This window comes from Pseudophryne corroboree, chromosome 7, assembly GCF_028390025.1.
Source record: "Pseudophryne corroboree isolate aPseCor3 chromosome 7, aPseCor3.hap2, whole genome shotgun sequence".
Lineage (NCBI taxonomy): Eukaryota > Metazoa > Chordata > Amphibia > Anura > Myobatrachidae > Pseudophryne > Pseudophryne corroboree.
The window spans coordinates 27602892-27617303 of NC_086450.1; the positions used below are offsets into that span (position 1 = coordinate 27602892).

General features: G+C 50.3%; 1 protein-coding gene across 2 annotated transcripts in view; it reads right to left on the reverse strand.

The window, feature by feature from the left end:
• The window catches only part of CFAP221 (cilia and flagella associated protein 221), a 202711-nt gene that overhangs the window by 143527 nt on the left and 44772 nt on the right, over positions 1–14412 (reverse strand). Inside the window, exon 6 of one of the 2 annotated variants that reach the window (XM_063932818.1) lies at positions 12394–12494. In XM_063932818.1, the coding sequence (XP_063788888.1) occupies positions 12394–12494 (101 nt within the window). Of the gene's footprint in view, positions 1–12393; positions 12510–14412 lie in introns of both variants that reach the window. The other variant, XM_063932817.1, reaches the window with a different exon arrangement.

Consider the following 14412-nt stretch of genomic DNA (forward strand, 5'->3'; position numbering starts at 1 on the left):
ACCAGAGCGTCCACAGCTATTGCCTGAGGGTCTCTTGACCTGGCGCAATACCTGTCCAGTTTTTTGTTGAGGCGAGACGCCATCATATCCACCTTTGGTTTTTCCCAACGGTTCACAATCATGTGGAAGACTTCTGGATGAAGTCCCCACTCTCCCGGGTGTAGATCGTGTCTGCTGAGGAAGTCTGCTTCCCAGTTGTCCACTCCCGGAATGAACACTGCTGACAGTGCTATCACATGATCTTCCGCCCAGCGAAGAATCCTTGCAGCTCCTGCCATTGCTCTCCTGCTTCTTGTGCCGCCCTGTCTGTTTACGTGGGCGACTGCCGTGATGTTGTCCGACTGGATCAACACCGGCCGACCCTGAAGCAGGGGTTTTGCCAGGCTTAGAGCATTGTAAATCGCTCTTAGCTCCAGTATATTTATGTGAAGAGACATCTCCAGGCTTGACCATACTCCCTGGAAGTTTCTTCCCTGTGTGACCGCTCCCCAGCCTCTCAGACTGGCATCCGTGGTCACCAGGACCCAGTCCTGTATGCCGAATCTGCGTCCTTCTAACAGATGAGCACTCTGTAACCACCACAGAAGAGACACCCTTGTCCGTGGCGATAAGGTTATCCGCTGATGCATCTGCAGATGCGATCCGGACCATTTGTCCAGCAGATCCCACTGAAAAGTTCGTGCGTGGAATCTGCCGAATGGGATTGCTTCGTAAGAAGCCACCATCTTTCCCAGGACTCTTGTGCATTGATGCACAGACACTTTTCCTGGTTTTAGGAGGTTCCTGACAAGTTCGGATAACTCCCTGGCTTTCTCCTCCGGAAGAAACACCTTTTTTTTTAACCGTGTCCAGAATCATTCCCAGGAACAGCAGACGTGTTGTCGGGGTCAACTGAGATTTTGGGAAATTCAGAATCCACCCGTGTTGTTGCAGCACTACTTGGGTTAGTGCTACTCCGTCCTCCAGCTGTTCTCTGGACCTTGCCCTTATCAGGAGATCGTCCAAGTAAGGGATAATTAATACGCCTTTTCTTCGTAGAAGAAACATCATTTCGGCCATTACCTTGGTAAAGACCCGAGGTGCCGTGGACAATCCAAACGGCAGCGTCTGAAACTGATAATGACAGTTTTGCACCACGAACCTGAGGTACCCTTGATGTGAAGGGCAAATTGGGATAAGCAGGTAAGCATCCTTGATGTCCAGGGACACCATAAAGTCCCCTTCTTCCAGATTCGCTATCACTGCTCTGAGTGACTCCATCTTGAACTTGAATTTTTGTATGTACAGGTTCAAAGATTTCAGATTTAGAATAGGTCTTACCGAGCCGTCCGGCTTCGGTACCACAAATAGTGTGGAATAATACCCCTTTCCCTGTTGTAGGAGGGGTACCTTGACTATCACCTGCTGAGAATACAGCTTGTGAATGGCTTCCAATACCGTCGCCCTGTCTGAGGGAGACGTTGGCAGAGCAGACTTTAGGAACCGGCGAGGGGGAGACTTCTCGAATTCCAACCTGTAACCCTGAGATATTATCTGCAGGATCCAGGGGTCCACCTGTGAGCAAGCCCACTGCGCGCTGAAATTCTTGAGTCGACCCCCCACCGTTTCTGAGTCCGCTTGTAAAGCCCCAGCGTCATGCTGAGGGCTTTGCAGAACCCGCGGAGGGCTTCTGTTCCTGGGAAGGAGCTGCTTGCTGCCCTCTCTTACCCTTTCCTCTGCCTCGGGGCAGATATGACTGTCCTTTTGCCCGCTTGTTCTTATAGGACCGAAAGGACTGCGGCTGAAAAGACGGTGTCTTTTTCTGTTGGGAGGGGGTCTGAGGTAAAAAGGTGGATTTCCCGGCCGTTGCCGTGGCCACCAGATCCGATAGACCGACGCCAAATAATTCCTCCCCTTTATACGGCAATACTTCCATATGCCGTTTGGAATCCGCATCACCTGACCACTGTCGTGTCCATAAACTTCTTCTGGCAGATATGGACATCGCACTTACTCTCGATGCCAGAGTGCAAATATCCCTCTGAGCATCTCGCATATAAAGAAAAGCATCCTTTAATTGCTCTAAAGTCTGTAAAATACTGTCCCTATCCAGGGTATCAATATTTTCAGTCAGGGAATCCGACCAGACCACCCCAGCACTGCACATCCAGGCTGAGGCGATGGCTGGTCGCAGTATAACACCAGTATGTGTGTATATACTTTTTAGGGTAGTTTCCAGCCTCCTATCAGCTGGATCCTTGAGGGCGGCCGTATCAGGGGACGGTAACGCCACTTGTTTTGATAAGCGTGTGAGCGCCTTATCCACCCTAGGGGGTGTTTCCCAGCGCGCCCTAACCTCTGGCGGGAAAGGGTATAATGCCAATAACTTTTTTGAAATTAGCCCTTTTCTATCTGGGTTAACCCACGCTTCATCACATACATCATTCAATTCCTCTGATTCAGGAAAAACTACAGGTAGTTTTTTCACCCCCCACATAATACCCCTTTTTGTGGTACTTGTAGTATCAGAGATATGCAAAGTCTCCTTTATTGCCGTGATCATATAACGTGTGGCCCTACTGGAAAATACGTTTGTTTCTTCACCGTCGACACTAGATTCAGTGTCCGTGTCTGGGTCTGTATCGACCGACTGAGGTAAAGGGCGTTTTACAGCCCCTGACGGTGTCTGAGACGCCTGGGCAGGTACCAACTGGTTTGACGGCCGTCTCATGTCGTCAACTGATTTTTGTAATGTGCTGACATTATCACGTAATTCCATAAACAAAGCCATCCATTCAGGTGTCGACTCCCTAGGGGGTGACATCACCATTACCGGCAATTGCTCCGCCTCCACACCAATATCGTCCTCATACATGTCGACACACACGTACCGACACACAGCACACACACAGGGAATGCTCTGATAGAGGACAGGACCCCACTAGCCCTTTGGGGAGACAGAGGGAGAGTTTGCCAGCACACACCCAAGCGCTATAATATATATGGGAACAACCCTATATAAGTGTTGTATCCTTATAGCAGCTTAAATATATTTATATCGCCAAAAAAGTGCCCCCCCTCTCTGTTTTACCCTGTTTCTGTAGTGCAGTGCAGGGGAGAGTCCTGGGAGCCTTCCTCACAGCGGAGCTGAGCAGGAAAATGGCGCTGTGTGCTGAGGAGAATAAGCCCCGCCCCCTATTTCGGCGGGCTCTTCTCCGGAATCTGTGAGATCTGGCAGGGGTTAAATACATCCATATAGCCTCAAAGGGCTATATGTGATGTATTTTTAGCCATAAAAAGGTATAATACATTGCTGCCCAGGGCGCCCCCCCCAACGCCCTGCACCCTCCGTGACCGCTGTGTGAAGTGTGCTGACAACAATGGCGCACAGCTGCAGTGCTGTGCGCTACCTCAGGAAGACTGAAAAGTCTTCTGCCGCCTGCTTCTGGACCTCTTCCATCTTCGGCATCTGTAAGGGGGGTCGGCGGCGCGGCTCCGGGACGAACCCCAGGGTGAGACCTGTGTTCCGACTCCCTCTGGAGCTAATGGTGTCCAGTAGCCTAAGAAGCCAATCCATCCTGCACGCAGGTGAGTTCACTTCTCTCCCCTAAGTCCCTCGATGCAGTGAGCCTGTTGCCAGCAGGACTCACTGAAAATAAAAAACCTAAAAAACTTTTTCTAAGCAGCTCTTTAGGAGAGCCACCTAGATTGCACCCTGCTCGGACGGGCACAAAAACCTAACTGAGGCTTGGAGGAGGGTCATAGGGGGAGGAGCCAGTGCACACCACCTGATCCTAAAGCTTTATTTTTGTGCCCTGTCTCCTGCGGAGCCGCTAATCCCCATGGTCCTGACGGAGTCCCCAGCATCCACTAGGACGTTAGAGAAACAAGCAATGACAGAGAGGAGGTGACGAAGAGAGCAGGGAGGCATAATAACTCGGATATCGCGGTGTCCCCGATGATACATAAGGTACAGCAGTGGCTCCCTACACATGCAGATGGCATAATCTGTAATGCAATTGCCGTTATGCGCGCCCCATAAGCAAGTGCCAAACCAACAGTCATGCATTCAGGGGAAGCGGTAACAACTGGAAATAACGTACGGTATGTGCTAAATGCACATAGCGCACATTCTTACACCTACCCCTTTGTTTCTAACTGTAGTAATAATCACCATGGTAAGTCTCATAAGCTGTACAATGTCCTGTAGACAAATAGCTGACAGCAGAACCAAAGAGAGGGATTTACTGTAGTTTCCTCCTTCTCCTCTTCAAATAAAGAAAATACAATCCACCGTACCAAGAACTGCTAGTGAGAATTATAGTAAACTCTGCAGTCTAAATTCCAGGTTCTTGGTATACTTTTTGCCCAAAAAATATTAGTCCACCAACCAGCACTGAGGTGACCTTGCCTCTGGTGGGTCCCTAACACTAAGTTTGAATCCTGAGCACGGGACTCCAACAAGACAGCAAGAGCCAGTCACCACCAGGACAGCACACCAGTGAAAAAAATAGGATTTTGACTACCTACCGGTAAATCCTTTTCTCGTAGTCCGTAGAGGATGCTGGGGCCACATTAGTACCATGGGGTATAGACGGGTCCACCAGGAGCCATTGGCACTTTAAGAGTTTGAGAGTGTGGGCTGGCTTCTCCCTCTATGACCCTCCTACCAGACTCAGTATAGAAACTGTGCCCGAGGAGACGGACATCTTCGAGAGAAGGATTATACACAGATAGTGGCGAGAGTCATACCAGCTCACACATACAAGGCACGTCAAGCTAACTAGCTTGAACTACTCAGCAACTGCTGAAACATTACTTACCAAGTAACAATGCAGTAATCAACTAAAACGAAGTTGTACTGAACCAAATAACATTTGCAGGAAAACAAAGCACTGGGCGGGCGCCCAGCATCCTCTACGGACTACGAGAAAAGGATTTACCGGTAGGTAACCAAAATCCTATTTTCTCTTATGTCCTAGAGGATGCTGGGGTCCACATTAGTACCATGGTCATGTACCAAAGCTCCCAGAACGGGAGGGAGAGCGCGGAGGCTCCTGCAGAACTGATTGACTGAACTTCAGATCATCAGAGGCCAAAATATCGAACTCGTAGAACTTAGCAAACGTGTTCGACCCAGACCAAGTTGCCGCTCTGCAAAGTTGTAACGCCGAGACACCCCGGGCAGCTGCCCAGGAAGACCCCACCTTACGAGTAGAGTGGGCCTTAACAGATTTTGGACACGGCAGTCCTGCCGTAGAATAAGCGCGCTGGATAGTGAACCTAATCCAGCGAGAAATAGTCTGCTTAGAAGCAGGACACCCAAATTTCTTGGGATCATATAGGACAAACAGAGAGTCCGACTTTCTGTGACGAGAAGTTCTCTTAACATATATCTTCAGAGCCCTTACAACATCCAAGGACTTTGATGTAATTGAGGAGTCAGTAGCCACTGGCACCATAATAGGTTGCCGACACAACCTTCGGAAGAAACTGCTGACGTGTCCGGAGCTCAGCTCTATCTTCGTGGAAGATCAAGTAAGGGCTTTACAGGATAAAGCCCCCAATTCGGACACGCGTCTAGCAGAAGCTAAGGCCAACACCGTGACTGCCTTCCATGTAAGAAATTTGACCTCAACCTCCTGTAGAGGCTCAAACCAATCCGACTGGAGGAACTGCAACACCACATTAAGGTCCCAAGGCACCGTAGGCGGTACAAAGGGAGGTTGGATGTGCAGAACTCCCTTCAAAAAAGTGTGAACCTCAGGGAGGGCAGCCAATTGTTTCTGGAAGAAAATGGATAGGGCCGAAATCTGGACCTTCACAGAACCCAACCTCAGGCCCATATCCACACCTGCTTGTAGGAAGAGGAGAAAACGTCCTAGTTGAAACTCCACCGTAGGAAAATTCTTGGTTTCACACCAAGAGACATATTTCTTCCAAATACGATTACCCCTTTCCTAGCCTGTATCAGGGTAGGAATGACCTTCTTCGGAATGCCCTTCCGAGCAAGTATCAGGCGCTCAACTTCCATGCCGTCAAACGTAGCCATGGTAAGTCTTGATAGGCAAACGGCCCCTGCTGCAGCAGGTCCTCCCAAAGAGGAAGAGGCCTCGGCTCTTCTTGCAGTAGATTCAGAAGGTCCGCGTACCAAGCCCTTCTTGGCCAGTCTGGGGCAATGAGAATTGCTTGAACCCTTGTTCTCCTTACGAGCTTTAGGACTCTGGGGATGAGTGGGAGTGGTGGGAACATGTACACTGCCGGAACACCCACGGAGACACCAGAGCGTCCACTGCCACTGCCTGTGGGTCCCGCGACCTGGAACAATAACGCTGAAGCTTCTTGTTGAGACGAGAGGCCATCATGTCTATTTGGGGTAATCCCCAAAGGTCTGTTATTTACTTGAACACCTCCGGATGGAGACCCCACTCCTCTGGATGGAGATCGTGTCTGCTGAGGAAGTCTGCTTCCCAGTTGTCTACTCCCGGAATGAAGATGGCTGACAGCGCCAACCTGTGCTTTTCTGTACAGAGGAGTATTCTTGTCACCTCTGACATTGCCACTCTGCTACTGTCGTTACATTGTCCGACTGCACTTGAATGGCCCGATTTCTTAGAAGAGGGGCCGCCTGAAGAAGACCGTTGTAGACGGCTCTTAGTTCCAGGATGTTGATGGGCAGTCCTGCTTCCAGGCTTGACCACCAACCTTGGAAGGTTACTCCTTGAGTGACTGCTCCCCAGCCCCGAAGCTCGCATACGTTGTTAGAAGCACCCAATCCTGAATCCCGAACCTGTGGCCCTCCAGAAGGTGAGGTAATTGTAACCACCAGAGGAGCGAAAACCTGGCCCTCGGCGACAAACGAATTCTCTGGTGCATGTGGAGATGAGATCCCGACCACTTGTCCAGAAGATCCAGTTGAAAGGTCTGAGCGTTGAACCTCCCATACGGGAGAGCCTCGTAAGAGGCTACCATCTTTCCCAACAGGCGAATGCATTGATGAACAGACACCCGGGCTGGCTTCAGGACATCCCGGACCATAGTTTGTATCACCAATGCCTTTTCCTGCGGAAGAAACACCTTCTACACTTCTGTGTCCAGGATCATTCCCAGGAAGGACAACCTCTGGGTTGGTTCCAAGTGTAACTTTGGAAGGTTCAGAATCCAACCATAACTCCTGAGGAGGCTTGTTGTGAGAACAATGGACTGCATCAGCTTCTCCTTGGACGATGCCTTTATCAGCAGATCGTCCAGATATGGAATGATGTTCACCCCTTGTTTGCGGAGGAGAACCATCATTTCTGCCATCACCTTGGTAAACACCCTTGGTGCTGTGGAGAGGCCGACTGGCAGGGCCTGGAACTGGAAATGACAGTCCAGCAATGCGAAACGGAGATAAGCTTGATGCAGCAGCCATATCGGAATGTGGAGGTACGCATCCTTGATATCCAGTGATACCAGGAATTCCCCCTCTTCCTGACCTGATATCACCACCCTGGGCGACTCCATCTTGAACTTGAACTCCTTTAGAAAGGGATTCAATGATTTTAGGTTCAGAATGGGCCTGACCGAACCATCTGGTTTCGGTATCACGAAAAGGTTCGAATAGTAACCTTTGTTCTGCATGTGAGGTGGCACTGGCACAATAACCTGTGCCTCCACCAACTTCTGGACAGCTTCTTGTAGTACAGTGCTGTCTGCCAACAGAGTTGGTAAGCCTGATTTGAAAAAACGATGAGGAGGGAGACTTTGAAATTCCAGCCTGTATCCCTGGGATACAATCTCTATCACCCAGGGATGCAGGCCGGATGATACCCAGACGTGACTGAAGTGTCTGAGTCTCGCTCCCACCGGCCCCACCTCCAGGCTGTGCGGTCCACCGTCATGTGGAGGACTTTGGCGTACCCGAAGCAGGCTTTTGTTCCTGGGAACCTGCAGCGGCAAGTTTCTTGGACTTAACTCGACCTCCCCTAAAGAAGGTATTGGACGGTCTGGCCTTTCTAGGCTTGCTAGGCCGAAAGGACTGTGATGCTGATGAAGAGAAGGATTTCTTCGGAGCAGGTGCTGCTAAGTGAAGAAACGGAGACTTACCCTCTGTAGCCGTGGATATCCACGCGTCTAGAGCTTCCCCAAAGAGAGCCTGACCTGTATAGGGTAGGGACTCCACACTTTTTCTGGATTCCACATCGGCCGACCACTTGCGCAGCCACAGTCCCCGACGAGCTGAAACAGACATGGAAGATATTCCCGCAGCCATGGAATCCAGGTCTTTCATGGATTCTACCATAAAACCTGCTGAATCATGTATGTAGCGTAAATACAATGCAACATCATCCCTATCCATCATATCCAAATCCTCAAGTAAGGTAGCCGACCACTTTGCTATTGCCTTTGCAATCCACGCCGAAGCAATAGTGGGACGTAATATGGCCCCTGAAGCAGTGTACATTGATTTAAGCGTGTTATCAATTTTCCTATCAGCCGGCTCCTTTAAGGCGGTAGATCCTAGAACAGGCAACACCACCTTCTTTGAGAGTCTGGACACAGATGCGTCAACAATCGGCGGGTTTTCCCATTTTCTCCTATCCTCCTCAAGGAAAGGAAACGCCACCTGGGCCCTTTTAGGGACCTGGAATTTTTTCTTAGGGTTTTCCCATGCTTTCTCAAATATAGCATTCAATTCTTTTGGAGCAGGGAAGGTTAGCGAGGCTTTTTTATCTTAAGTGAAAAAAGCCTCCTCAACCTGCTCAGGTGTGGTATCATTAACATTCAACACATCCCGGATAGCCTCTATCAACAATTGCACCCCCTTTGCAAGAGATGCGGACCCCCGCAACAAATCCCCATCACCGTCTGTGGTGTCAGAATCAATATCCGTGTCGTCTTGTGTGACATGCACAAGCGTACGTTTGTGGGGGTATATAGCGGGGCGTCCTGAGGTACCAGAAGCTGGCCATACTGCCATAGAGCTCTGCAATACCTGGGTTGCAGCTTTATTACTTGCAACCCTGTCAGAAATCTGAGAAATCCAAGATTTGATAGAGGAAAATCACTCAGGTTCCCTTGCTGGAATCTGTGCTAAACCAGTGCTATCCTGATTACATGGAATGGGATCTTCCTGGGAGGATAATTCCTCTGCAGCATATGACACAGTGTCCCTGAACATAGCTAAAGGAGACCACCAAACACTCCACACACACACACAGGTGAGGGCAGACAGAGTTTCCCCCCCAAGAATGGCAAGAGAGACACAGAGATTGGAGCCAACCCACACACAGCGCTCCTATCAAAGGGAGACCCCTTGTCAGCGCTGACTGTGCACCTTAATAGTACACACAGTCTTATTACAGCCTCCCTCCTCCCTTCTACAACCCCCTGGTACCGTGTACAGATAGCTGGAGTTGCTGTGGAGGGACCAGTTCTCTTTCTCAGCGCTGTGAAGGCAGGAAAATGGTGATGAAACGCTGCTGGGTCCGCTCTGAGGGGAAGCTCCGCCCCCTTAATGGCGCTGTCTTCTCACTCTTCATGGATTATACTGGCCTGAGGAAATTGTACTGGCTGAGATCCGAGGACCCCGACAGGCTTCTGGACCAGTGTGGGGGTAAGCGCTGGCCCAGGGCGCCCCTCACAGCGCCGCACCATGTGCCTCTGAGCCTTCCCAGGAGCGCAGTTAATCATGCGCTCCCTCCCTGCTGCCGCCATCTTCACACCGGCCCCCCGCTTGCTAGGGGGGTCGGTGTCTCACTCACCACTTCTTCAGCTCTGTAAGGGGTTGGCGGCATGCTGCTGGGGCGAGCGGTTCCCTGTGGCAGAGAATGATCAAACCGCTCTGGAGCTCAGTGTCCAGTCAGCGGAGACAGTGGCTCAGACCCCGCAGGGCGGACACTGCTCTCCCCCTTAGTCCCACGCTGCAGGGAGGCTGCTGGCAACAACTCTAAAGTTAAACCTTTCTAGAAAAGCTCAGTAGAGCTCCCCTAGCTGTGACCGGCTCCTCCGGGCACATTTTCTAAACTGAGTCTGGTAGGAGGGGCATAGAGGGAGGAGCCAGCCCACACTCTCAAACTCTTAAAGTGCCAATGGCTCCTGGTGGACCCATGGTACTAATGTGGACCCCAGCATCCTCTAGGACATAAAAGAAACTATGGTGTTAATGAGTGTTAAGAAATAATCAAAAAGCTATGTATTAAAAAGTGTTAGAGGTGAAAAAAAAACCACCTTTCACCTCTGTAACCTTACCTTTGCGGCCTGCCTATCTTACCTCCCATCCACTTATCATTTATCGGCCCGCCAGGCTGAGTCTTCCAATACCTTTATTACATTGCGGCCTGCATATCTTACCTCCCATCCACTTATCATATACCAACCCTCCAGAATGAGTCTTCCAATCCCTTCATAACTTTGCGGCCTGCATATCTTACATCCCATCCACTTATCATGTATCGACCCACCAGGCTGACTCTCCCAATACCTTCATAACTGTTTGGTCTACATAGCCTACATCCATCCACTTATCATGTATCGACCCACCAGGCTGAGTCTCCCAATACCTTCATTACATTGCGGCCTGCCTATCTTACTTCTCATCCAGTTATCATTTATCGATCCGCCAGGCTGAGTCTCCCGGCCTGCCTATCATACATCCCATCAACTTATCATTTATCAACCCACCAGGCTGAGTCTCCCAATATCTTCATAACTTTGCGGCCTGCATATCTTACATCCCATCCACTTATCATGTATCGACCCACCAGGCTGAGTCTCCCAATACCTTCATTACATTGCGGCCTGCCTATCTTACCTCCCATCCACTTATCATTTATCGGCCCGCCAGGCTGAGTCTTCCAATACCTTTATTACATTGCGGCCTGCCTATCTTACCTCCCATCCACTTATCATTTATCAACCCACCAGGCTGAGTCTCCCAATACCTTCATTACATTGCGGCCTGCCTATCTTACCTCCCATCCACTTATCATTTATCAACCCACCAGGCTGAGTCTCCCAATACCTTCATTACATTGCGGCCTGCCTATCTTACCTCCCATCCACTTATCATTTATCAACCCACCAGGCTGAGTCTCCCAATACCTTCATTACATTGCGGCCTGCCTATCTTACCTCTCATCCAGTTATCATTTATCGACCCGCCAGGCTGAGTCGCCCAATATCTTCATAACTTTGCGGCCTGCATATCCTACATCCCATCCACTTATCACGTATCGACCCGCCAGGCTGACTCTCCCAATACCTTCATAACTTAACGGCCTGCTTATCTTCCCTCCCATCCACTTACCTGCCCACTCTCATTCTCACCATCCCCATCTACAGCCCTGATGACACTGGCTCTCTACACTCCTCTCTTACTTTCGCCTATAGTCCCTCCCAGCGGACGTCATCTCCCAGCTAATGCACTGGTCCTCTCTGGCCTCTGCTCCATCTCCAGTTGCCGTCTGCTTGCTCCCTGCCAATATGTTCATTTTAACTAAACTAAAAATCCCCTGAGGTCTCCAACTTTCCACTTTTGGAGCCTCCCCGTCACTGTAATATCCGGCGCCTCAGTAACTGGCAACACTCTGAAAGAACTGCTCCAGGTTCTGCTGTGATATAAGACGTATGAATTGCCCACTTTATAGAAACCCTAATCTGAGCCGGATGAAAGCAGAACCAGGATTTGGTGTTACATGACACACACCATCAGTGATTGGCTGCAGATGGCAGACGGTAGTATGACAGAGATTGTATTTTAGGTCAGTTATCCGTATATAACTCCGTGCACTTAGAAGGACGATCTACGTCAACATATAAACACATCAAACACTTCATGGCATTAAATCCAGCACTTGTCACTACATGGGCTCTGGCCAATGCTTCAAACATGCTCAGGACTCTATAAACAGCCCTTCCAGAGACAAAACGAATGGCTTCATCCCGCCTGTGAGACAGCGCTTGTCCCATAACTTTCACAACCTGGATTCTTAAACACCTAAAAGCATTACTGTAATCACAAGACAACATCTGCGCCTGACTTCCCGGCCTCAGGAGTCTATTAAACAGACAGCAGATTTATCAGGCTCCGATGTCATCTCATTGCAGTCAGTATTTCACATTATTTAGGGCTGAAATCTCATTTCTGTTCTAGAAGGAGAAAGTTTGTGTAATCACAAGTAACCCAATCTCCTCCTGAGAGGATCTGTTTACTGACCCTCCATAACGGTCTATTGTCTGAGGCTTTTAGGCTTGAATTTCCTCCGAAGCGCACATCCTGCAATTACCCGCTGCGCACGTGTACATAGCGGCTCCCTGCAGCACATACTGCAGTGCAACCTCCCATCTCCGTACTGTGTAAACAGGAAAACACTAAACACAAAATCAATATTTGTCATTCAATTTGATCCTGTGACAGAGTCTGGAACTCACCTCTGCCCGAGTGCAACATCAGATAAGTTCACGTGAGATGGAAAGTCCGTCAGGTTTATGGCTGGATAGGCGTGCAGGGGAACCAGCAGAGTCTCGTCACCCTGGGAACAGGAACACTGGGGTGAGACAGGATATAGAGAGATGGAAGTGGCACACCTACGACACGTCCGCCTCACATTCCCCACGCACTTACCACACTATTATCTTTCTTATTATCCTTTATATGGCACCATAAGGGATCTGCAGCGCATCTCCTATACAACTGCACACGCCCAACACGTCCTCCACACATCGCCCATATATACCCAACACATCTGCAATATATCCCCATACACCTGCACACCCCCAATACGTCCTCCACACATCCCCCATATATCCCCCACACACCTGCACACCCCCAACACGTCCTCCACACATCCCCCATACACCTGCACCCCCCCAATACATCCTCCACACATAGCCCATATATCCCCCATACACCTGCACACCCCCAATACATCCTCCACACATAGCCCATATATCCCCCATACACCTGCACCCCCCCAATACATCCTCCACACATAGCCCATATATCCCCCATACACCTGCACACCCCCAATACATCCTCCACACATCCCCCATATATCCCCCACACACCTGCACACCCCCAATACGTCCTCCACACATCGCCCATATATCCCCCACACACCTGCACACCCCCAATATGTCCTCCACACATCCCCCATATATCCCCCATACACCTGCACACCCCCAATATGTCCTCCACACACAGCCCATATATTCCCCATACACCTGCATACTCCCAATACTTCCTCCACACATCCCCCATATATCCCCCACACACCTGCACACCCCCAATATGTCCTCCACACACAACCCATATATCCCCCCATACACCTGCACACCCCCAATACGTCCTCCACACACAGCCCATATATCCCCCATACACCTGCACACCCCCAATATGTCCTCCACACATAGCCCATATATCCCCCATACACCTGCACACCCCCAATACGTCCTCCACACATAGCCCATATATCCCCCATACACCTGCACACCCCCAATATGTCCTCCACACATCCCCCATATATCCCCCATACACCTGCACCCCCCCAATACATCCTCCACACATAGCCCATATATCCCCCATACACCTGCACACCCCTAATATGTCCTCCACACACAGCCCATATATCCCCCATACACCTGCACACCCCTAATATGTCCTCCACACATCCCCCATATATCCCCCACACACCTGCACACCCCTAATATGTCCTCCACACATCCCCCATATATCCCCCATACACCTGCACCCCCCCAATACATCCTCCACACATAGCCCATATATCCCCCATACACCTGCACACCCCCAATATGTCCTCCACACACAGCCCATATATCCCCCATACACCTGCACACCCCCAATACATCCTCCACACATAGCCCATATATCCCCCATACACCTGCACACCCCCAATACGTCCTCCACACACAGCCCATATATCCCCCATACACCTGCACACCCCCAATACATCATCCACACACAACCCATATATCCCCCATACACCTGCACACCCCCAATATGTCCTCCACACATCCCCCATATATCCCCCATACACCTGCACACCCCCAATATGTCCTCCACACATCCCCCATATATCCCCCATACACCTGCACACCCCCAATATGTCCTCCACACACAGCCCATATATTCCCCATACACCTGCATACTCCCAATACTTCCTCCACACATCCCCCATATATCCCCCACACACCTGCACACCCCCAATATGTCCTCCACATACAACCCATATATCCCCCCATACACCTGCACACCCCCAATACGTCCTCCACACACAGCCCATATATCCCCCATACACCTGCACACCCCCAATATGTCCTCCACACATAGCCCATATATCCCCCATACACCTGCACACCCCCAATACGTCCTCCACACATAGCCCATATATCCCCCATACACCTGCACACCCCTAATATGTCCTCCACACA